This window comes from Gopherus flavomarginatus, chromosome 9 (genome assembly GCF_025201925.1).
Source record: "Gopherus flavomarginatus isolate rGopFla2 chromosome 9, rGopFla2.mat.asm, whole genome shotgun sequence".
In the NCBI taxonomy this organism is placed as follows: domain Eukaryota; kingdom Metazoa; phylum Chordata; order Testudines; family Testudinidae; genus Gopherus; species Gopherus flavomarginatus.
The window spans coordinates 3277987-3302653 of NC_066625.1; the positions used below are offsets into that span (position 1 = coordinate 3277987).

The following is a 24667-nucleotide window of genomic DNA, read 5'->3' on the forward strand; positions in this document are numbered from 1 at the left end:
CCCTGCATGCACCCCGATACCCCATGTGCCCCGCCCCTCCGCATTCACCTGATCCCCCCGCCAGGCCCTGCAGGCCCCCGGGGGCCCCCTGCATGCACCCCGATACCCCATGTGCCCCGCCCCGGGCCGGCCGATCCGCGGTGGGATCCGTGTCCCTTTAAGAGCGGGGCTGGGCCGAGCTGAGCCGAGCCGCGGGGGGGTGGCTCTGCTCCCCGCTGCAGGCTGATGCCGGAGCCTGGCTTGAGAGTTCCGCTCGTCTCCTGCACCAGCCCCGGGCGGGGCTTTGCTGCGGCTCCGCCGGCCCGGGCCGGGCAGCCCCTGCACCTGCACGGTAGGGGCGGGTTGCATGAGGACAGGACCCAGCGCCGTCCGCCTGGGGGGCACCGGGCGGGGAGCACTGGCAGAGATGGGGAAATGGGGGGCACTGGGCAGGGGGCTGGGGCAGTGGGAGGGAACCTGGCAGGGGGGCTTCAGGGGAAAAAGATGGGACACTGAGTACTGGGCAGGGGGACGCTGGGGAGGTGGGGCACTGGCAGAGATGGGGCACTGGGAGGGTACCTGGAAGGGGGTTCTGAGGGAAAGAGATGTCACACTGAGTACTGGGGGGATGGGGCACTGGGGGATGGGACACTGAGTACTCTGCAGGGGAAGGGGGCACTGGGAAAGGCCTTGGGGGGGCACTGGAAGGGTCCCTGGAAGGGAGGCTCTGGGGGGAAAGAGATGGGACACTGAGTACCGGGCAGCAGGACATGGGGGTACCAGGCAGGAGACACTATGGGAAGTGGCGGAGGAGGTCCTGGGGGTTGAGAAGGTGCCAGGCAGGGGCACTGACATAATTTGGGAGTGTTGGGGCTGGTAAGAAGGAGCACGGGCATCAGATGGGGGAGGAGTTGCTAGGAGATCTGTACAAGTCTCCAGAAAGTGCCCTGGCCCGGGGGGTGGGGTGGGGGAGCTGCAAGGCACTGCTGCTGGTTCCAGAGAGATCAGAACAAGAGACAACCTCTGATCTCTTCCCCCTTGCCCCCGTCAGAGCAGGAGGTTTCTCTGCTTTGGCAGACGTTGTTCCACAGGGCACTGTCCTGCGCTGGCCGGGAATGGGCCAGTTTTGGGGCCTTTCTGCCTCAGCCTTGGGGAATGGGGTGTTCCAGGGAGTCATATCGGTCAGTGTGCGCCTTGAAGCCTGCAGAGGATGGGATGGTGGCCATGGCTTATTGAATGTTAAAAGGGTATTTTATTTGTCTGGCTTTCACCATCCTGTTAATCAGGCGCTGTTAAAATCAGCACATCAGACAGAGGCTGATAATGATCTGTCTGTATCTTCATCCTGCCGCCACGCCATGGCGTCTGAGTATATTCTATAACTGATCAAACCCGGGCACCCAGCATCCCCCCATGCCTGATCTCCAGCCAGGGCTGGGCTGCTGATGTGTGCCTCTGCTGGAGGAGGGTTCGTCCCCATTGCCAAGTTACGGAGGTGCAAGCTGGTAGGAGGGATCTCTGTCGGGTCTTTTAATTATTCAGTTCAGTTCTGGTGCCAGTGTACCTTGACCTTGTGAGGCTGCTTCCAGCTGAGTGCAAAACCACTTTGGCTAGATTGCAGTTTGTTGCAGGGATGGGGCCTCTCTGGGCCTGTACTGTCTGCCGCTGCTAAGGTGACATTTATTAGACTCTATGGGTGTGTGTAGGGTGGGAGGGGGTTTCCCACATACTCTCACTATCATGCTTGGCGGAGAAGAATTGTATATGCCAGTAACAGTTGAAGAATTTTTTAAAATGAAACTGCAGACGGACCTCTCAAATGGTGGTGCTGCTGCATGAGGCAGCAGAATTCACAAGAATAAAATTCACCCACAAAAGCTCATGCTCCAAAACGTCTGTTAGTCTATAAGGTGCCACAGGATTCTTTGCTGCTTTTAAAGAATAAAATTGTCATTCTCTGAGTCCAGAGTGCTTTCTGGAGAAGCTGCATTTTCAAATCCATCTGTCTCCTGGTGCTTTTCTTCTGTGCAAGGCACCCTCCTCTGGCTACACCGATCCTGGATGGCAGGGCCAGAATGCGGATGATCGAGCCAGCCTGTGGCCCACTCCACTGTGCTTTTCAGGGTTCCTCTCCCATCTGAGCTAGGAAGGTAGGTAGTTGTGTGTAAATCCCAGCGTCCAAAAAAGGAAATTATAAACTAAACTCTATTCTGTCTGCAGCAGCTGGGGGAGGTGTGGGGGAATTGGGGAGGGAGGGAGGGATTAATGCATCATTTACTGCAGTCTCGGACAGTTTCCCCAGGCTGGCTAGCAAGCCATGTAGCTAGCTATGGGTAAAGCCGTGGTCTCTAGGCATAGCGAGCTGTGCTCTGCACAGACACTTATACCAGAACAAAATGAGAAGCTCAGTTTATTGTTTTCTGCATTTAAACCTTTCGCCTTCTCTATCTTGCTGCTTAGTTTAAATGTTCTTTGGAAACAATACAACAAACATGTAAAACTGGAGTGGCTGGAAGTGCTGGGTTCTTTTTAGGTTATTTTAGAATTTAACTCTCAAATTTGAGGAGGGGGCCCTTAAAGCTAGTCTGACCTGCAGCGGCTCTGGGGCTTGCTCTTGAACTCCGAGGATTTGGCCTGAATAGTATCCAGTACTCTCTGACAAGTACTTCTGTCAGCAGACAATGCCCTGTTAATAAACACAGGGCTGCCGAGAGCGGGTTTGGGCCCCCCAGCAAGGACAGACCGGCTCAACAGGGCTGGGGAAGCCGATCCTTGTGCCCCCTTCTGGACCATCGGGCCCCGGTAATTTGTACCAGCTCCTTCCCCCCCCCCCCAGTCGGCTCTGATATAAACATAACACATCCATAGTGTTCTCATGCCTGGTGAAAGAGGGGAACAGCGTTGACTGACTTGCTGCTGGAAGTGAATTTCTTTCCCTGTGTTACTAATAACACCTTTGATTGTTGGAAGTGAAAAATAAAAACATTGATTTGTTGCTATTAAAGCTCATTGTTTCTTCCTGTGTCTCTGCTAGGACAATAAAACCCAGTTTCCCTTCTGCTGAGCAGGTTCAGTTGCATGTGGCCAAGTGGTTGTGAATAGCAGTTTTCAATGGAATATTTTAAAATTGTGGCAATATTTCTATTGAATGGTGAAGTGCCCTTTTAATGTATATAAAGCATTTCCATAGTCACATTTGGAAGGTGCTAGGGATGGGTGCAGTGTTTCTCTCGCTTGTCTTTTGAATTCAAGTTAAGCATCCAGGCCAGGTCCTAGGGAGCTTAACGGTCTGATTCTCTGTCCTCGTCTGGGTGTGGGAACTGGGGCGCAGTCGCAAAGATGCATGTTAACATTTAAGCTCCCTGTTCGAGCTCACTGAAAAGCAAAATGGAAACTGATCAGCTGATCTGTTTTGAGAGTCTCCATTGCTTCCATTAACTTAGGTACTTATGTGGCCCCGTTACCCTACTGTCTATCTACCATAGCATGGTTGTGGATGGAGATGAAAGTTCAAATCCAAGCAAATTATTTTTCAGTGAAATTAAAAACAAAATTTAAAAACAAAAAGCCAAATAAAATGAAAGCCAAATCTTGATCTGACAGCACCTGTCTAAATATTTATAGCTGTTCTAGTGAGGCGTGGTGTTCCCATGACGGCATGGCTAGCATGGTGCGTATGTATGTACTTTCTGAAGTCAGGTGGAATCTGTTTCTCAGTGCTGCAGAATGCCCCGCACCCTGTCTGTGTTAGTTCATTTCCATTTTAGGTTTTTGGGCGTTTCTTTTATTTTCACTTGAGTCAAAGGCATGTTTCATGTGGTACGATTCTGTTTGTGGTCTGAGCGTGAATTACTGCCACTAGAGCATGTTCTTTATGCAACACAAGAATCCTTCCTGGTTGTAGTCTTGACTGTGGAGGAAAACAAAGGCTTGAAGGGCAGCGTGATCTAGGGGATGGGGTGCTGGTTCTGAGCTTCGCAGCACATACTAGTCCTTACTCTGCCACTCACCTGCTGTGTCCCCTGGGTAAATCACTTCTTCTTTCTCTGCTTCTTTCTCCTCCCACCCTCATCTCCACGGTAAGCTGTGTGGGGAATGGACTCTCTCGCTATGTGTATGTGCAGTGCCTAGCACAGCGTAGACCTGATCTTGGCTGGGGCTCTTGGCGCTACCATAAGACACACATTAAATAAGAGCAGTGGGTACATGGATATGAGAGGAATTAACTTAACTTCGTGTTTGCTTTTTTTTTTCTTTTTAATTGACCTGGCTTCTCACAAGGGGGTCTATGTAGCTTGCAGAAAAATATTTTGACCAGAGATCCCTGGAGAAATCCCTAATTTCTGGATGATGACTTGATCAGATGGAAGAGCCTTGATGTTCAATTTATATCTGTTTAGATCAGGGCCCTAGACTTCCTGCTAACATAGTTGGTATCCTAGAGACAGGATGAGTGAGATAATATCTTCTACTGAGCCAGCCTCTGTTGGTGAGAGTTTGGGACAAGATTTTGAGATTACACAGAGCTCTTCTTCCAATCTGACTGGAGGGATGTTAATGGGCCACTTCATCTTGAGTGGTCCCTTGAGCTATGTGTTAACTACTTATGTTTAAAGCTATGTTTTAGTCACCAGTTTTTTTAGTAAAAGTCATGGACCGGTCACACAGCCAGTGAACTGTCCACGACTTGCACTATATACCCCGACTAAATGGGGAGAATGCCGTGGGTGCTCAGGGGGAGAGGGGTCAGCGGCTTGGGAATCCCGGTGGGGGGTGGGCTGAGACTTTCCCAGCAGTGGCCGGTGTGGCTGGCCTAGGGGTGCCCCAGCTGCTCAGGCTCTGGGGCAGCCACACCGACCGCTGCTGAAGTCACGGAGGTCCTGGAAAGTCACAGAATCCATGACTTCTGTGACTGACTTACAGCCTTACTTATGCTAAATAATCTGTTCCACTTCATATTTAGCTGAGACACTGTTTCCTAGAGTAGTATAGTAATCTCAAAAGCTTGTCTCTCCCCAGCAGAGGTTGGTCCAATAGAAGATATTACCTCACCCACCTTGTCTGTTAAGTGTTGCCAACTCTCATGATTTTGTCAGGAGTCTCATGATAAATATTGTTTTCCTTAAAGCTCCAGCTTCTGGAGTCAAGTGGAGATGTGGTGATTTCAGCCTTCATTCTTAAAGAAAAAGTAAGTTTCTAGCCCTCCTAGCTCTGGAGAAAACTTCAAAATGGGACCCCAGTCCACCCTAAAGGCTCAGAAAGTGGAAGACAAAGAAAAAGAACTCCAAGTCAATTATTTTTACACAGTCTCATGGCTTTAAAGCTAATCTCATGAATTTTGGTGAGCCTGACTCATGATTTTTGAACATTTGGGGTTGGCCGTACTGCTAATGGCCTGGGACCTATAATGCTACAACCACACTGCAGACATACTTGATATCTAGCAGGAAAGTTTCTACTGCTGTTGCCCTACTGGCCTGTGAGATCAAAGGGTTGATTTTCTGAAACTGCCATGGGGTCCCTGCATCAGTTCTCACTTTGTAGCTTGCAAAACTTACTAGAATCCCTCCCTTTTACACTGTTACTGAAAGATGCTGTCAGCCCGGCATCTTTTAAATAAGTCAGTTAAATGGTCTGTTTTCTGATCGGGATCCATTTCTATAACATGTACTGGACGTCTATTATTATTATTTTTAAATTAAGAGTGAAGGTCTTTTCTGCACCCCCACTGTCCATGTCTTCCCCTCTCCACCTTGCCTTTCGAGAGAGTCTCTTGGGCAGACCCGAGAGTAACATGACTCTGTGCACCCGGCTGTTTTCTGCTTGCTGGCTGTTTACTTTCACTTCCAGTATTACTAATAAATGCTGGCAGGACTTGGAGGGGCAGAGAGCAAAGGGCTGCGTGTATACACAGTGCTGCCTGCTGCACAAAGTAAACGAATGGACAAGAATCGAGAACAATATCGTTTTCTTCACTTTCTTTCAGTGAGTCCTGTTTGGATGTGCTCCTAATAACGGCAGGTACAGTCAGTAGCTATGGATGGGTAGATGATTTTTTAAAAAAGTTTTTCCTTCTTTAAGAAATAAAGCAACTGATCTGCATGCTGGCTAGAACCGTCTTCCATGCTGTGAGCCTTCAGAATTGCATGTGCTTCCTGTGTGTAGGCCAGTGGCTCTCAAATGTTTGTACTGGTGACCCCTTTCACGTAGCAAGCCTCTGAGTGTGACCCCTCCCGCTATCAATTAAAAACACTTGTTTGTATATTTAACACCATTATAAATGCTGGAGGTGAAGCGAGGTTTGGGGTGGAGGCTGACAGCTCGCGACTCCCCATGTAATAACCTCCTGACACCCTGAGGGGTCCCAACCCCTAGTTTGAGAACCTCTGGTCTAGGCCAAGGCTACTGGCTGAACACTTTATTATCACGTGGACACAGCAACCGGACAAAAGAAGCTCCTCGGAATAGGAATGGGGACAGACTTCAGCAAAGAAGTCATTGTTTCTTTTTTAACTTTCCCAGGGCAATATTTTTAGCTCAGCCACAACATCTAGCCCCAGGGCCTTTGTTCTCAGTGCAGGATGTGTACTGAGCAATCCCTATTCCTGTGCCTTTAGCACCGCACTTGCTTTGATGACTAGCAGAAGTGTTAACACTTAACAGACCTCAGGACCTTTCCAAGGCAAATGCTTCCTCTCGGTGGCTTCTAGGGGGTGGTTTCCACTGAAATTGTGGTCTGGGCTGTCTGCACAGTGTATGCGAGACCTTTCTGCTGAGAGGTACTACAGACGGATTAAGCTCCACCCTTGTGCCAGGGAAATTGCTCCAGGAAGAATCTCTCTCTCCTTCCAACCTGCCTCCCCTCATCTCGATGGAGCTGTCTTGGTTCTACAGACTGTAGCTGTGCAGACTAGCTCCTCAAACAGCTAATTAGCTCGGCAGCTCTCCGGGGGCGCTAGGGAATAGCCATCTCCCCAGCCAGCCAGGCGCTCTACCCTCTTCCCTTTCTCTTAGCTGCTTGTGTCATTGCTAGTGCTGTAGGAAAGCACGGGATCCCCAAAAGCAGGTGGCTGCATGAGAGGAAAGTGGTACCCATCAGGGTTCATTGGCTTCACTGCCCTCCCCTCCCCGCCCCCAAGATATCAGCTGTTCCAAGAACAACAGGAGAGCAGCGGCCAATAAATCTCTTGGCTCAGGACAGCTTGAGGCTAGTGACTAAGCTGTAAGTGGGCACCTGGGTACCGTGGCGATGAGCACAGTGTACAAGCCGAAGTGGTGAGCATGCTGTCTAGGACTGTGTCTGCGCCGTGCCCGGCGGCGTGGTGACACTCACTGATTGGGACAGATGGCATTAGAGGGGTGAATGAGCGGCAGGCTAATTATGCTGTGCTGAGGAACCGCAGCTCCTGTTGCTCAGCACCTCTGAACGTAGGTCTGTTTGACCAGACCTGCAGCTCTTCATCCCGCCCATTTGAAGGGGAACTTTGCCTGCGTGAGGATGAACATAAGAATGGCCCTAGTGGGTCAGACGAAAGGTCCATCTAGCACACTATCCTGTCCTCTGAGAGTGGCCAGTGCCAGGTACCCTGGAGGGAATGAACAGAACAGGGTATCAAGTGATCCATCCCTTGTCGCTCATTCTCAGCTTCTGGCAAACAGAGGCTAGGGACACCATCCCTACCCATCCTGACTAACAGCCATTGATGGACCTATCCTCCATGAATTTATCTAGTTTTTTTTTAATCCTGTTATAGTCGTGGCCTTCACAACATCCTCTGGCAAGGAATTCCACAGGTTGACTGTGTGTTGTGTGAAGAAATACTTCCTTTGTTTTAAACCTGCTGCCTATTAATTTCATTTGGTGACCCATGGTTCTTGTGTTTATGAGAAGTAGTAAACAACACTTCCTTATCTACTTTCTCTACACCAGGCATGATTTTATAGACCTCTGTCATATTCCCCCTTAGTCATCTCTTTTCCAAGCTGAGAAGTCCCAGTGTTGTTAATTTCTCCTCATACGGAAGCCTTTGCATACCCCTAATCATTTGTGTTGCTCTTTTCTGAACCTTTTCCAATTCCTTTTTTTTTTCTTTTTCTTTTTTTCTGAGCTGGGGCGACCACATCTGCCTCAGTATTCAAGATGCGGAAGTACCGTGGATTTATATAGAGGCAACGTGATCTTTTCTGTCCTATTCTCTATCTCTTTATTAATTATTCCCAACCTTCTGTTCGCTGTTCTGACTGCTGCTGCACATTGAGTGGATGTTTTCAGAGAACTATCCACAGTGACTCCAAGATCTTTCTTGAGTGGTAACAGTTAATTTAGGCCTCATGATTGTATATGTATAGTTGAGATTGTTTTCCAATGTACATTACTTTGCATTTATCAACATTAAATTTCATCTGCTATTTTGTTGCTCAGTCACCCAGTTTTGAGAGATCCTTTTGTAGTTCTTCACTGTCTGCCTGGGTCTTAACTATCATTGGTCACTTTGATGGCAGGATTTGGCCTGATGTACTGAGGACCATATGGGTGTGGGGAGGATGAAATCCTTCCCATGAGATGATGAAACTTGAGCAGAGACTGCAGTGGGGGCCTGTTCCCAGCCCCATGACGCCTGTGATCCTGCTAAATGTAGGAACTGGTGGACTCTGCAGCTGGAGAATGTGTTTCAGGGAGACTTTTCTGGCTACCACTGCTAATTGGTAGGCTTGTGTGCAGCCCCCCCGCAAGAGCAGGCCTCATTTCCTCGCTCTCGCGTTTGCGCCAATGTGGCAAAAAGGAGACTTTCTAGTGATGCAGCATTTGTACTTTTCACAACTCCTCTGCTTGGCCTTCCAGAGTGTTGAGAGAACTAGGATCTGTCAACTACCAGTGTTAACAACCCTGTAAACGGGGGGCGGGAGTTCTACCACTGACTTATCTTGCCCTGCATAAGAGGCAGCAAGATCCAGTGGCTAGCGCGCTTGACTGGGACTTGGGGCGACTCCCTTCCTCTCTCCGTGTTTCTGTTCTCATCCTCCCTCCCCCAGCCATTTGTCTGCTCTGTTAGGTCTTTGAGCTCTTTGGAGCAGGGAATGTCGCCCTGTGTATGTAGAGCCCCCAGCACAATGGGGCCCTGATCCCCTCCGGGGCTTCTTGGCACCAGAACTCCTAACGTCTAAAAAGTAGTGGTGATAAAAACGCTTGAGTTCTGTGGCCCTACAGCCACTTCATCGGGAGCAGCTCCACTGCTCCTAACCGGCCTAGTGTAGATCCAGCCCAGCTGTTTGTCCAATCGATTTTCTTTCTTCCCTCCACTGGGCTGTTTCCTTTGCCACGTCTCTGATCTGAGAAGGGATTTCTGTGGGCAGCTGAGGCAATAATGGCTACAAAGGCTTTTACCGTGTCCCCCCTTATTGACAAGACTCTTGTTGACATAACCCAGCACAACCCAGTTCCAGTTTCTTCTGTGGGTCTGCAGCTGGTATCTCCAAGTGCTCTGGAGTGAAAGCATGGTGACCTCAATGTTATGAGTGTCAATCTCCCTTTTGGTTTTTGTTTTTTCGAGGAGGGTTGCAGGCAGGTGATTTTGTATCTCTGCAGGTAAGGCCCTAAAGAACAGCTCATAGAGGGAGAGGAGGAAAAAGAAAGATGAATAACAAAGAGAAGCCTGTTTCCTTGTGACAGGAGGAAAGGAATGAGCACATCCAGTTCTACTGAATTCTGATAGGTGCTCGCACACTGTAGCAATGGCTGCTGTACAAGAAGCCAGACAGAAATGGGGAAGAAAAGGAGAGATGGTCAGGAGTTGCACTGGAGAAGGCTCTCTTACCAAGAGCAGTATGGTTACATGAGGAGCAACCAGGAGGCTGCTGTTGCATGAGCAGAATTGGTTGGGATTGGGGCAAGTCCAGGTGGATTTTTAAGGTCAAAGAGAACGATTTTGAGAAGGATCTTGGGATTGTTTTGGGGACAGGGGAACAGACAGAGGATGGGGGAGAGTGGAGTGATTTAAATCAAAATGACTTAGGTCACTGACTTTAATCATGACTGAAATCAGCGAGCCAGAAACCTTTATTTTTATTTTTTTATCATTGAATTTAATCTTGTTTTGCATTTGTACTTTAGTTACTTTCCAAAAGAAAAATTGGTATAGCAATTAAAATATTATATTTGGTTGCAGATCAGGCTTTACACTAAATGTGGTTCATTTTGCTAACTCGGCAGATACACTCTCAGTGGTTTTCAACCTTTTTTTCATTTGTGGACCCCTACAAAATTCCAAATGGAGGTGTAGACCCCTTTAGAAACCTTAGGCAGAGTCTGTGGAAAGCCCCCGGGATCCACAGACCACAGGTTTATTTAAGCTATTTAAATACACGTTTATTTAAGCTATTCTATAGTTCAGCATACACGGATTCAGATTTTTAACTTCTGTTTTTTTTTTTAATTCTGTTAGAAAATGGAAGATGAGGCATTTCTTGTTTGACTGGATTGGGGTGTTTGTTTTTATTTGGGATTTCTGTTGAGATGCCTTAGGATGGCACCCGGAATTAAACTACAAATATACAACAGCAGCATTTTGAAATTGTCTTGATTAGTTAAATGAAACTTCCTGACGTGCTGCATACATAAGAAAAAGGGTTCTTGAAAACTGCTTTTTGCATTTGAAACTGACTGACTAAACAAAGGAAAGGCCGTGTTTCTGCTTGCTGTCCCGTCAGTTCTCTGTAGGCCACAGTCTCAAAGAGACTTAGGGCCCTAAAGATGCAAGTGGGTGTTTTTGAAAATCCCAGTAGGGCGCTAGCTGAATCTTTAGGAGCCTAAATACCTTTGAGAATCTGGCTCCGTGTCCAGGCGGTGGTGTTCCTTTGAGGGATGTGCAGGTGCAAACGCACTTGCCTGCCCTGGTTGCTGGGGAGCGTATCTTATAGCACGGCCCTGGAGTCGGTGTGGGTGGGGGGAGGTGTGTGCAGGCTGGGAGGGCTCCAGCAGTGCATGGCTGATGTGGCTCAGTGGTGTGATGACAGTATTGTGTACTCAGTTCCAGGGCTGGGCCAGCTTGTTTAAACAGCCTTCAAGCAGTGGCAGAGTCAGGGAGGTGTAGAACAGCTGCTTACGTGGGGTGGTTTCAGGCTCTCCAGGGCGGGGCAGGGTGGTGGGTGCCCACACCAGGTGCACTCTGATCTGGGGGGGGCTCAGGGGAGGCGTCGCTACATGGTGGCCAGCATGAGCTCTCCAGCTCCCATCTCATCTTGTACCCCCCTGATAACCTCTTTGCTCCCCAGAGGGGCATGTCCCCCAGTGTGAAACCCAGTGCAGTTGTGTGTCTGTGCTGGACACATTGTGTGTAGCAGCCCTAACTGCTTTGCAACAGACTTGGGTTTATCGAGCTGAGCGTCCTGCAGGTTCCTGTTACGTTTGGTAGCTCATCTCTTGTCACACCCCTTGTCAAGGTTTTTTCCCCCACTTTGAACTTTAGGGTACAAAAAGTGGGGACCTGCATGAACACTTTTAAGCTTAATTACTAGCTTAAATCTGGTATGCTGCCACCAGCCAGAATTTAGTGTCTGGCACACTTTCTGTTCCCCCAAAACCTTCCCTGGGGAACACAGACCCAAACCCCTTGGGTCTTAAAACAAGGAGAAATTAACCATCCTTCTCCTTTTTCCCCCCAGACTTTCCCCTCCTTGGGTTGCCTTGAGAGGCTTCACACCGATCCAAACTCCTTGGATCTTAAAAGAAGGAGGAATTAACCATCCCCCTCCTTTCCCCCCACCAATCCTTGATGAGTTCAGACTCAATCCCTTGGATTTTAAAACAAGGAAAAATCAATCAGGTTTTTAAAAAGAAAGCTTTGAATTAAAGAAAACTTTTACTTTTTTTCTATCTCTGTAAAATCAGGATGGAAACTGCTTTACAGGGTACTCAGATTCATATAGACTAGAGGGGACCCGCCCCCCCCCAGCCTTAGATTCAAAGTTACAGCAAACAGAGGTAAAAATCCTTCCAGCAAAAAGACACATTTTACAAGTTGAGAAAACAAACATAAGACTAATCCACCTTGCCTGGCTATTACTTACAATTTTGAAACATGAAAGACTGATTCAGAAAGATTGGGAGAGCCTGGAATGATGTCCCATCCCTCTCAGTCCCGAGAGCGAACAACAAACCAAACAAAAACAAACAAAGACTTCCCTCCACCAAGATTTGAAAGTATCTTGTCCCCCTATTGGTCCTCTGGTCAGGTGTCAGCCAGGTTTACTGAGCTTCTTAACCCTTTACAGGTAAAAGAGACATTAACCCATAACCATCTGTTTGACACCCCTAGAAAGAAATATGCAGTGAGGGGCCGTTTCTTTGAATACCCATCTGGGTTTTACGCTGTGTGCCTCATCGTGTCGTGCACACAGACCTAGAGCGGAGAGCCATTTCTCTTGTGGCGTGCAGTGTGTCTGTGTTGTACAGACAGGGATTTGTAACAGTGCTAATCTGCAGCAGCCTCTAGCTGCAATGAAGAGGTGCTCCTTCCTTGTATGGGACATGGCCTTAGCCCTGCAGAGAGAATGCCTTGCCCTTGGCTTCAGCGATTCAAAAAGCTAATTCCTGGTGTTACGCCTAGAAGTGGCACAATACGTGCTCAAAGCTTGGTTTTATATTGGGGACAAGCTGAGGTTTTAACAGAGCAGAAAGAATTGACACACCCTCTGCATAAAGAAACACAGCCACTGGGCCACCATGAGAGCAAAAGCTGCCCGTCCGGTCTGTTTCTGGGGCTAGCAGGACAGCACAGCCTGCCTGGAAGCAAGGCAGGATAAGGGATTTATGAAAAACTGCCAAGTACAATGAGCAAGCTCCCGTACAAGGAGAGATTAACACAAGTGGGATTATTTGGGTCCTGATCCGGTAAAGCTTTCCTCGGGCGATTGGCTGGTGTAAAATCATTGGGGATATTCCATGAGTATGAGACTGCACGGTTGGTCCCTTTGCTTGTAAAAAAGGAAAATCTGAGCTGGGGAGAGGGGTCTGAAATGACTGATGTGGCAGGGAAGGCAGCTGGTCTGCTCTTTGCTTCTGTTTTGTGGTCATTCTGTTTCCTCCTTTGTGAGTGAAGCTAAATTTCTTCCCCTCCTCTCCCTGTCTCCGGTCCCAGCCTCGTTTGGTGCCTGAGAACCTTTGCTTATGTTTTCTAACCGGCGCCTCTTCCCCTGGTACAGGGGCATCTCCCGCATGCTGGCTCCCTCGGGCCCTGGATGGGGTAATGCAGTGAAGTGTGCTCCCCACACCAGGATCACTGCTTTTTAAACCTGCCCTGACGCTGTTGGCCTCCCCCAAGCTCAGACTCAGCTTTTCCTGTCAGCTGCCACCTGTGTTGTGCAGGTAAAATCCATCATCTCGTGGTTTTCAGTAAATCTGCTAACTAACGCTCTCCTCTAACAATGCTGTGTGTCTGGTTTAAACCCACAAGCACCAAAAAACCTGCTGTTCTGTCCCTGGTGATGTGTCCTGTGGAGCTGGCCAGCCCTGGGCAGGGGACAGCAGGGGTGCAAAATGAAACTGCGTTGCTGATCTGTTCTCAACAGCAGGTGCTTGGCTCCCTCCATAACCTAGCTCTTATAGTGTATGTTTCAGCCGCAGACCTCAGCATGCTTCCCAAAATCCCTATCCCCACTGTACAGATGGGGAAACTGAGGCACAGGGCTGGTGCATAACTTGCCCAAGATCACCCAGCAGGCCAGTGCTCTACCCACTAGGAAACATTGCCGTGAGTTCCCCCAAAACAGTATTCCCCTCCCAGCATCGCAGTTATCTCACTGCTTTCTCACCCACTTGTCACTGGGGTCAAGTCCTTGTCTAATTTAGTTTGCGACCCCTTGGATCAGCGACCCCTTGGGTCGGGTTCTGTTTGCCTGGACTCTGCTTTGCACCCCAGTAGCACTAGCTGAATAACTGCATGGTATTGTACCTCGCCTGCTGCTTGCCTGCCCCTCTGAGGAGACTCATCTCATCCATAGTGTTTCAGGGCAACAAATGTTTGCTTTGGACTGTGGCCGAGACACAGGAGGTGCCTCAGAACAGAGCCAGGTCCCTGCCCAAAGGAGCTGGCAACCCAGCTCAGACAGCCCCCCCACCCCCCCCACAGGTTGGGGAGGGTCTTAGGGGGCAGTTGTTGAGCTCCTGTGGGCAAGGCTTAGATTTCCTTGCCTTGCAATGTCACCTGGAGTCCCTGGCCCAGAGCCGGCCCGTTGTGCTGGCTGCTCTGCAGGCATGTGGTGAGAGACTGTCCCTGCTCCAGAGCATTTGCTGACAGCAGCCACGCAGGATGAGCAGGGGAATGGAGGTGCGGAGGGATGAAGCGACTCCATAGGTCCCAGCTGATGTGACATGGGCCTGAGCTCAAGAGATGAGGGGAATTATTCTCCCCAATTTCCAGCGTGGGAACTGAGGCTCGGAGAGCTGATCCAACATGCCCGAGCTGGGAAATGAGCCCAGGTCGCCTAAGTCCCAGGCCAATGTGCTAACCATAAGGCCATCCTCCCTCTGCATTGCACAGGTAGAGCAGAACCGCACTTGGGATGGCTGGGCGTCAGCTGAGCAGGCCAGCCAGTAGGCTCCCTTGTGAAGGTGTCTCTCTATATTGCATATAGCTTGTACCTGCGTGTCTCTCCCATCTAGGGTGACCAGATGTCCCGATTTTATTTTTGGGTCTTTTTCTTTATATAGGCTCCTATTACCCCCCCCCCCCCGCACCCCCGTCCCAATTTTTCACATGTGCTGTCTGGTCACCCTACTCCCATCCCAGCCTGGAGTAACCCCGTGAGTCGGTTAGGGTCTGTTCGGCTGGACACGCTTCTGTCATGCTCTCTCGCAGCACCATCTTGCAGCTGTGTGTTGGCTTCCGCAGCCTGAGCTCTGCTTCCATGTCCCTCCTCCCCCGGCGTGAAAGGCAGGTCCTGGCCCCAGGTGGAGGTTTTATCGGAGTTTGTCAGCTCACTGCTCTACATCCTGTTCTGCAGTGCAGGTGGCCTCCCTTCCCCTCTGTTTGCCTTGCAGACATGGCCTTCCCGCGGAACCAGAAGCTGAACCTCCTGCGCCTCACTGTGCTCTTGATCGTGGCTTTAGCAGGCATCAAATTTATCTTCCGAGACAGGTAAAACGCGTGTCTGCAGCCAGGCTGCCCCCGGAGCCCAGGGCAGTGCTGGGGCCAGCTGTGGAGCATGCTTGTCCCATGGTGCTTGGAGCTGAGTTCTCTCCGTCCGGCCCCAAGGTAGCTCCTTAGCTGAGCTAGCGCCCTGACGCCCCCACCCCACCGTCTCTCTCTCGCTCTGCACTGGCATGGCCAGCAGCGCCTGCTGCATGCATCTGGATTTGTAAACAAATGGTGGCGACTGGGATCTTACTGCTGCTCCCCGGCATCTCTCGCTGGGTGCTGGAGTGTCCAGTGCCAGCTCTGCCCTATAATATACAGACCCGTAGAAAGGGGCAGGAGGGTCCCAGTGACAGAGAGCCGCATCTGCCCCCAGCCGACATCTCTGAAACAGCGTCCCAGTCTGCCAGAGACAGCGAGTACTGGAGGCTGTGACCTGTATGGGAGTCTCCTGCAGAGCACACGCTGGAGGGCACAACCGCATGGCAGTAGGTTGGACTGTTCTGCTCAGATACTCTCCAGGGCCAGCAGCTGCTGTTGGGGGTGATGGGGCTGGAGCAGAGCGTACCCCCTTTGGTTTAGGCAAGGGTAACTACGTGACTGTAGGAATGGGTGGAAGCTGTTGCACTCGCAGCCCTGGAGGCTGATGTCCTTGCCCATCTCCAGAGCAGATACCAGTTGGGCTTTCCCCCACACCACCTGTTCTGGCAGAGCCCCCCACGGGGTGGGAGGGGAATTCAGTGTCTGGGGCTCTGCTGTGGCTGCCCACAAGGAAGCCCGCGCGGCGGGGGACTGAAAGTTTCCAGCCGCTCTGTTCTGCATGCGCAGTGTTACCCTGGATCTGCACAAGCACATGAGCAAGGACAATGACTTCTGGGGAAAGGCTGGAGAGGAAAAGGAGGAGGCCAACCCCCAGAGCCAGGCCCTGGAGCTCTCAGCAGTGAAGGTACCGGGTCCAAAGGAAGACACCAAAAAGCAGCTCTCCAAGGACTTCAGCACCACGGAGATGAGGCTCGTCCACCTGGACCTGAAAGGAGCCGCGCCCAAGGTCTCCTACTTGAAGCAGGTGAGCAGCAGAGGGTTCTGTGATGACGCTTGTCCCCTCTCTCCTGCCCTGTCCCCGTCCTGCTGGGCTGTGGGTGGCAGTGGGTGGGGACATCCCAATTGTTATGAGCAGGGCCTGCGGGCGCCAGAGTTCAGTCACTGGCTTCCAGTGCTTGCGGAGAGCACGGTGCACCTGGCCGCATGAGCCTCTGGCTGTGAGCAGAGCAAGGGGCAAGGGAGAGGGAGAGCTGGCTTTGGAACTGCCTGAGCATGGGGTGTTGCCCACCGGCCAGGGATCTCGCACACTCCCCTCAGAGGGACAGTACGGAGCGAGAGAGACTCCTGGGAGCTCTGGGTGTCTGACTCCTTTTGCTGCCCTTGGGCTCGCCTGGAACCCATGCAGCCTGGCACAGAGCCCTGCTCAGGCGGGTTTCTAGCCAGGCAAGGCCATGGGCATGTCAGGTGCTATTGAGCTCGGCCCCATGGAAACCAGGGGAATTTCACCCATAGACACCCTGGTTCGGTCCGACCCATGATCTCTGGCCAGGAGACTGGTTGGCGAGTTTCCTGTTTTTCCCCCCAGCCCCGCTATGCTCTCCAGCCCCAGCAGGTCTGCTCAATTGCTCTCCTTGCAGGTGTTTCCACTTCTCTCCAAACTCGGTGCAAATGGAATCCTGGTCGAGTACGAAGACATGTTTCCCTTTAAGGGTGAGCTTGAAACCCTCAAGTCTCCATACGCTTATAGGTAAGATGTTGCAGTGGGCACGAGTGAACCAGTGGAAGCATTTGGCTGTGGGTGGTGGCTAGGTATCCAAAAGTAATGTGACCCACTCGGTGCCCGAGGGTCTGCAAGTCAGGGCATGGCCCTGCTGGAACAGAGCCCTTGATAAGAGCCCGCTGCCTGCCGCAGTTCTGAGCCCTCTAGCTGTGCCCGCAGGTAACGCAGCCTCTGTGTCTGTTCTTAGTGTCCGTGTTTGGATCCCAATTGGCATCCCCAGACTCTCTCCACCTGGAAAAGCAGTGAGCATGGAGTGACTCTGAACGGCAGCAATGTAACTGTGCCACTCTGGGGACGCGCACGGGTTTCCTGAGGCGCTAATGTGCAGCGCTCACCCGGCAACACTGAATGTGGGAGTATCAGTCTCCTCCTTTCTGTGGCACAGCCATTAACACACCCCCCCCGCCAATGTCCTGAGCCAGATTTAATGCTCGGGCTTCGGCGTGTCGGGAGTCCATGAATGACCTGGGTTTTGCAGCTGCTGGTTGGCAAAGGCAAAATCCTCTGACCTGCCGATTGTCCCTGTCTCCCTGCAGTGAAGACGACATCGAGAAGATCCAGCAGCTAGCGGCGCTCAATAAGCTGGAGGTGGTTCCCCTGGTGCAGACCTTTGGGCACGTGGAGGTAGGGTTTGATCTCCGTGTGAGTCAGCCCGTCCTTAGGGAATGGCTGAGACCAGCTGTTCCTGGTCCCAAGGGTGGAAGGCATGTCCTGCCAGCCCATTGTGGGGTGAATCCAGGTGCCAGCATGGCTGGTGCCAAAACTGCATAGAGCTGAATCTCCCTCCTCTCTCCCCATCAGGCAGGCACAGACATGGCCCTGCCCTGGAGCTCTCCCCAGAAAAGCTCTGTTCTTTTCTGGCTTAAACCAGGCTCACCCAGGTGTCACTGTGGCTTTAACAATTACTGCAGACCCTGAGTGACTGGGCCCTGGATGTAGACCTGTTGCAGCAGTAGATGGGGGTGAGAAAGACCTGTGATGGGACCTGCTTGGGAGGCGGGATTATTCGTGCAGGGTTTTGTTTGTGATGTTTGCAGCTCTCCGTCTTTCAGGGAGCCAGACGAGTTCTTGGTGACGATCTGAGAGCGCCTGGGGTTACTCTCCCTTTGTCAGGGGAGGCAGGATGAGAGTTCATTACCCTTCATTATGTGTCTCGATTGGAAGCATTTAAAGAGGGCTAGCTATAGATTGGTTGGTTTTTGGGGAGCTCTGAACAGGCAAACATCTCCCTCATCGCAGGGACCAGGTGTCATTCTAAGTCTGAAGCGCCATGCCCAACTGCGGGGCTAGGAACCCGCTTGTAGAACAGGGCTACTCATGTCAGCATCACACAGCGTCATGGGAGGACCGCGGTCTGTGAGACACCAAGTGCTGCCTCTGGTCTCCCGTGGGCTGCACTTAGGCACTGAGACGGGGGCTGTTTCTGTGGCTGTTGGGTTTCCCTCACGAGCGTCTGGCTCCCCTCTCTGCTGCTGAGTGAGGAATCTGCTTCTCCTGAGAGTGTCTTGGTCTCTCTCCTCACCCTGCCACCTCAGTCTCATCAACCCAACAAGCTGACATTGGTCTCTGCCGCCAAGGGGAGGTAGCTGTGTGCTGGCTTTCCTCCCAGGCAAGGAGGCAGCTTCTTCTCTGACTTGTTCAGGCAGGGCTTCCTGGGGCAGGGTGGGAGCTGGCAAGGACGCCAGCCATGGGTCCAGCTTGGCTCCTTCCAAACCGAGCTCCACCACCACGTCACCCGTTTATATACAGCTGGTATTTGCACAGGTCTTGACAGGGAGCCTGGTGAGGCTCCTGTGGACTCTGAACTGGCACGCTCAGCTCGGGGCCTTCCACGGGGAGCAGGTACACCTCCCTCGGACAGTGCTGATCAACCTCCTAGGCGTGTGGACAGGGAGGTCCCCCTCTTACTGGCCTACTTCCCCCAGTGTGCGGCATGACTCTAGCTGGACAGAGTCCCTTTAAAGCAGACCAGTGACTCGCCTCCCAGTTACTCCTTTCCCTTGCAGTCAAGCCGCTCTCTTTCCAAAGCGCAGCGTGACCTGCCGGGGTCCAGTGGGGTCGGTTTGTGCTGCGTTGGGTTCACACGCTTCCTTGTGATAGTTTATCCTGAAGCACGACAAGTACCGATACCTGCGGGAGGTCGAGCGCTTCCCCAACAGCCTCAACCCCCACGTCCCAGACACCCTGTCCCTGCTGAAGAGCATCCTGTCGCAGGTGATGGACAAACACAGACACTCCAGCTGGATCCACATCGGAGCCGACGAGGTAAGCGCTGGGGAGGCTCCTGTAGAAGGTGTCCTGTGCTCTCCTCTCCGCCCCCTGCCAGCTCTGGGAGTTATTGGGGAGGGAGAGGTATTTGTATTGCAGCAGCCCCAGCTGTAGATTGGGACCCCACTGTGTTAGGTGCTGTACTAACACGACGACTGCCCCTGCTTTGACAAACTTACTGCCTAGAGGTCTAAGGAGGGACACGCTAGGCAGTCCCCAATTCTAGAGGCAATGGCCTTTGCTGCTTATGACCGCCCCTCTGGGTAGAGGGAAGAGAAGAGGAAGGAAACATCTGGAGAAGAGGTTTGCAGAGCTACTCCACCTTCCATCACACTGTGCGCAGCTTGTAGTGGCTTCATTGCAGGCTCTGTAGCGATCATGGCTTCTGTTTATGGACCCCAAAGTACTTCCCACTCCACTCTGCATAGTGCACCAGTGAAATGTAGCCCCTTGTGGGGTTCAGGGTAGCAGCTCCTTGGTACCCAACACTGGGTTGGGAGGAGGTGGCCTTTTTGGCCAAAGGACATGGGGACAAACTCTTGCATGTTACGCAGCGTCCCCTGGATTCTCTAACAGCTTTGCAGAGCAGATGAGGCCTGGTGTTTCAAAACATCCTGCAAAGGTCCCATGAGCAGTAAAGTGCCTATAACTCCATTTGCCTACCCTGCAGGGGCGAAGGGCTGAGCTGACCCAGCCTGTGTGTGAGCCTGGGGTTAGTGGGGGAGAATCGAGCTGTGTTCCAACCCAGCTGGCTACGTTTACCATCCAGGGTTGCCCCATTGAAGAGCTGATGTAAGCTGTGCTGCATTGACTCACGACTGTCTAGATGTTCGGGGAGGGGGGGCGGGGTGGGGGGGCGTTAACATACTTGCTCTTCCGTGTTTACATCAGTGAAGGCCAGTCGGAGGTGCCCGCCTTTGCTCCTGGGGAGCTAGTTTAAACAGTCTCCAACAGCCCCGAGAAAGGTCTCTCTGCTGCTCAGACAAGCATTGGCCTTGTCGGGGAGAGCCCCATTGTGGGAGTGATCCTTCACCTAGAGGAGACAGCACTGTGCCTACAAGCTCTTCAGAGAGCTTTCCTCTGCCACTGTCCTCACCTCTGTCTGTCTGGAGTCTGGCTCAAACAGCTGCTCGTGTGGGGCCAGCTTGGTGACAGTGGTATGGTCCTGTGTGGCAAAGCTGTGTATCTGCCTCATGTTGCTGGCACTTGGGTCTGTCTCGTCTGACCGCTTCACCTAGTTGCTGCCTGTAGGTGTTGTCTAGGACTGATGAGAGGCGTGATCACTGTGGGGCTACACTGGGGAGAGGTCTGGCACAGGGGTGCAGTCTCTCATCATTGCTCCCTGGGTGCATCCCCCTGGGAAGGACGTAAATGTTGCACGCTCTTCACTCGATGCCTGTTTGCAGAGGCTAGTAAGCTTCTGATCTTAACAATAGTTTTCCTTCCGGTAAATCCAGGTCTTTCATCTAGGGGAAGGGATGGATTCCAAGAACTGGATCAGCCGCAGCAATGGAGACATGGGGAAGATGTACCTGAATCACATCAAGGAGGTTGTGAACTTCATCGTGAACCAGTACAAGGGACTCCAAGTCCTCATGTGGGACGACATGCTGAGGAAGATCAGCGTGGGAGCCATCCAAGGTCAGAGTGGCTTTGTGCTCATCTCCGGGAGCAGTTAGTTGTAGAGGATTTTCTAGGGTGACTCTTGCGTATGTCTGAGGAGCAGCATCCCAGTCACATCCTCATGCCGCTGTGGTGGTCCAGTTGCCCGGAGGGTACCTGTAATCCCCCCTCCCCCCCCGCGCGGTGTTGTCTGGGAGGAGTCAGGGTAGGGGAGAAAGTGTAGCACTGAGACCAGTGTGTGTCCTGGGGGTTTGGTGGTGTCCCTGCCAGGAGCAGCGGAAGGTCCCTAAAAAGTGTGTGGTGGGGGCGGGGGGGCGGTGCACAGGCCCTGTCCTTCATGGTGCCCCTTCCCCTGAGGCCCTGCCCCCGCTCGCTTCTCTCAGCGCCCCCCCACATTGCTTTTAATAGTGATGGGGTCAGGGTCCCCTGTTGCCCACCTCCTTCCAGCACCCCTGGTTCCCACCCATAGTGTGGAATGCTTCTGGGCTCACTTATCTCTGTGCAGTTTGGAGTTGTGTATCCTGCACACAGTCACCCCGACTCTTCGTTAGGGAATAAGGGAGGTCTGGGCTGGTGGAATGAGGGTGGTGGGAGGGTTTCCCCAGCAGCCTTCTCTCTCCTGCCCTGGAGCTATTGGCAGAGATGCTGTTGCATTCTCTCTCCTGTGGGTTTTTTTGTCCTGCAGAATCTGGCATCGTGACGCATGCCTCCCCGGTGCTGTGGTTCTACTCCCCAGACTTTGACACGGAGCAGATAGGTAAGGGGCAGAGCCTGTGACGGTTTCATCCGTGAGCTGCTTTGTGAGACTTGCCTGTTTGCATGTCAGGAGGCTAAAGGCCAAGTTGAGCCCTAGTGTAAGCTGGGGACAGCTCCATGGAAATCAGGGTCACATTTCCTTTGTGTCCTGCCCTGCTGATGTCCTTCACTTTGTGTCAGTTGTGGTGTCCAGGAGGTTGGCAGAGTCCCTTTATTTCACTGCCCAGTGGCTGCCAGCTGGAGACCCTCGTACTCTTGTCTAGTCTGGGTCACATATGAATTGGTAACTTACAGGTAGTGTAGGATCTACGATAGAGCCTAACAAACCTCTGAGCCACCCGCCAGCATCCTGTTGCTGGCCCCAGACCAGAGGAACTGATAGGTGGATAATTGTGTTAACTGTTCTCGGGCTGGCGCATGTGCCCATGCCAACGGCTCAGTAACAGGAGCAGTGCGTCACTCCTCAGCTTGCCAACCACTCACCGGTGCTGGTGGTTCTGTGTGGGGCCCTAGGCTGACCCCCACCAGGGGCGCTCTGCATTGGCACCTTGGGACTGCTGCATTGAAGCTCAGAGTGTTAGCACTGGCAGATGTTTTCCAGCTGTTTGCTGATCTTGGTGTCTCCTTCTTTCCTAGGAAAGTTTATTTCAAAGTACGCAGACAGTGGTTTCAAATCGGTGTGGTTCGCGAGTGCATTTAAAGGCACCACTGGCCCCGCACAGAGCTGGACCCCTTTAAATTACCACCTGAAAAACCAGCTGAGCTGGCTGAAGGTGATCCAGGCCATGTCCAAGTTCCCATTCATCAAGTTCCAGGGAATTGCCCTCACTGGGTGGCAGAGGTGAGGCCTGGCACTAGGGACCGGAGGATGGCAGGGGGAACGGACATCCCTCTGGCTCTCGCTCAGAAGCAGTCTAACGCACATGGCTTGCAGAGAATGTGACCTCTCCCCGGCAGGGGGTGGGGGAATGGATGTGGGGAGGGCGAGCGAGACCAGAGCAGCTTCAGGCTTTGCTCGCTCTACTGGGCCATGGCTGCAGTTGGAACGCTGCCTTCAGGCCGGGGCAACCCTTAAGTGGGAAAATGCCAATGACCGGCCAGGAGCTCAGAGAAGAGCATCAGACAGGATTAGTGAGCTGGTTTTAGGGGAGCGAGACAGAAATCGTCCCAGCTTGGCTGGGTGGCTGAGAGGAGGGTCCATCAGTCTGAAAATAAGCGAGGGGTCATGTCACAGCAGGTGACACAAGGCAGGGGAGAGGGGGAGGGAACTAGGGGCAACAGCATCCAAAGAGATGGGGCAAAACAGACTGAGCCTGCAGGAGGATCCCTTCACCTACGGATCCTTCCCCTGAGGGGAAGGGTGAAAGCTGCCACAGTGGGGACTGGCCAGAACTCTTAATGGGAGCAGCCCTGCCCTGGTTAGATAGAATCCCAGGCTGGGCCGTCCCCAGCAGAGTCACCGTCTGCTGCCGAATGTTCCTATTCTGGCCCATGGCACCAGTGCGCCAGCCTGTTGGAATGGCTCTCGAAGGGGCTGCTGGCAGCAGAGAGGAGCAGAAGCTGGCGTGAAGCTCTGGTGAGAAAGGGGCAGGGATAACTGCAGGGCTGACAGGAGTCTCTCAGGGCAGTGGGTGTTGGGGATTCCTGCCGGGGCTCAGGACAGCTTAGGGACCCTACAGATCATCAGTGGAAGGATCTGGGGCTGTGTGCGCATCTGCCTCCCAGTGCGACTCCAAGGGGCTGCGGTGAGATGGCAGAAGAGCTGGAATCGGGTGATGGGTTGGGGACACCGTTCTGCAGAACGCTGATGGGCAGGAGGTTCCGCAGCGTGACCATGTGTTGCTCTCCTGTCCCCGCAGGTACGACCACTACTCCGTGCTGTGTGAGCTACTGCCGGTGGGGATCCCGTCCCTGGCCATATGTCTGCAGACGCTGGTGAACGGTGAGGGGCTCGCTGCCGGGGCATGCAGGGCGGGGTGGTGCCAGCAAGCCTGAATTAACCCAGCCCTCTAATGAGAGGCGGCAAGGTCTAGCAATTAGACCAGGTGACTAGGAGTCAGGACTCCTGGGTTCTATTCATGAGTCTACCACTGACCCATTGTGCGGTTTAATCTCTGGCTTCCTCTAAGACTTTGTACAAAAAACTGTGTTTGGCCCAATTTTTAACTGTTTCGTTGGGGTATATGAGCTCCACCGTTACCCCTTTTGACCCAAGCAGTTAGCCAGTGTTCAAGGTCTTGCGGCTGGTTTTTGTTAGGAGGCGAAATTGATGGTGGAGTCAGGTGTTTCTCTGCAATATTTACAAAGGCTGAACGCAAAGTTCGGCATCTCCAGACACAGGAGGAATCGAACAGGAGGCAGTGTCTTTACTCATAGCTCCCAGCCTCTTGCCAGGCAGCACTCTGCTTTAAAAGCTCTCTTGGGGCCCATTCCCAGTGCTTTTCGGAATGTCTCCTTGGCTTTCTGGCTGCTTCTCACACTTATCCCGGATGAAAGGCAGCTGTCAAACCCACCAGCATCAATGAGGTATCACTCAGCCTCTATCAATGTATGTATATAAAGTACAATGTACAGCATATCTCCCGTAACATACAGGAACGAGCTCTGGTGGTATGTGCACCCTTCATACCGGTGTAACTCCGTCTGTCCACACTAGGGGGTTGTGCAGCTTTGACTATCCAGGTTTCAAACCGATGTAGGTAAAGCTGTACCAATAGTGTGTGGTAGGGTGATCAGATGTCCCAATTTTATAGGGACAGTCCCGATATTTGAGGCTTTTTTTTTATATGGGCTCCTATTTCCCCCCCCCCCCACCCCCATCCCGATTTTTCACACTTGCTGTCTGGTCACCCTAGTGTGTGTAGACCAGCCCATGCTGGCTTGCCCAGGAGCACCTAAGGTATCGGTGACAAGGCTGGGATTAAAGCAACAGTGTCATAACTCCTAGCTCACCATGCTTGGAGCTCCCGTGGTGAGAGGAGGAATTCCAGAATTGTGCAGTTCTCTGGCAAGACACTGAGTGTTTCTGTGGCCTCAGCCCAGCGTGCCTGCTAAATACATGCAGCACTGCTCGCTCCAGGAGTGTTGC

At 52.2% G+C, this 24667-nt stretch overlaps 1 protein-coding gene across 5 annotated transcripts in view; it reads left to right on the top strand.

Annotated features, from left to right (window-relative positions):
- Positions 1–233: 233 nt before the first annotated feature.
- The window catches only part of LOC127058487 (hexosaminidase D-like), a 34851-nt gene continuing 10417 nt past the window's right edge, over positions 234–24667 (top strand). Inside the window, exons 1-13 of one of the 5 annotated variants that reach the window (XM_050968598.1) lie at positions 234–331; positions 2012–2129; positions 5108–5167; positions 5966–6000; positions 15017–15113; positions 15939–16176; positions 16790–16899; positions 17469–17556; positions 19033–19197; positions 20658–20841; positions 21509–21580; positions 22216–22420; positions 23439–23521. In XM_050968598.1, coding sequence (XP_050824555.1) covers positions 15019–15113; positions 15939–16176; positions 16790–16899; positions 17469–17556; positions 19033–19197; positions 20658–20841; positions 21509–21580; positions 22216–22420; positions 23439–23521 — 1240 coding nt within the window. In that variant the 5' untranslated portion in view covers positions 234–331; positions 2012–2129; positions 5108–5167; positions 5966–6000; positions 15017–15018. Of the gene's footprint in view, positions 332–1965; positions 2130–5107; positions 5168–5965; positions 6001–13179; positions 13343–15016; positions 15114–15938; positions 16177–16789; positions 16900–17468; positions 17557–19032; positions 19198–20657; positions 20842–21508; positions 21581–22215; positions 22421–23438; positions 23522–24667 lie in introns of those variants that run through there. The other 4 variants (XM_050968599.1, XM_050968601.1, XM_050968602.1 and 1 more) reach the window with 4 other exon arrangements.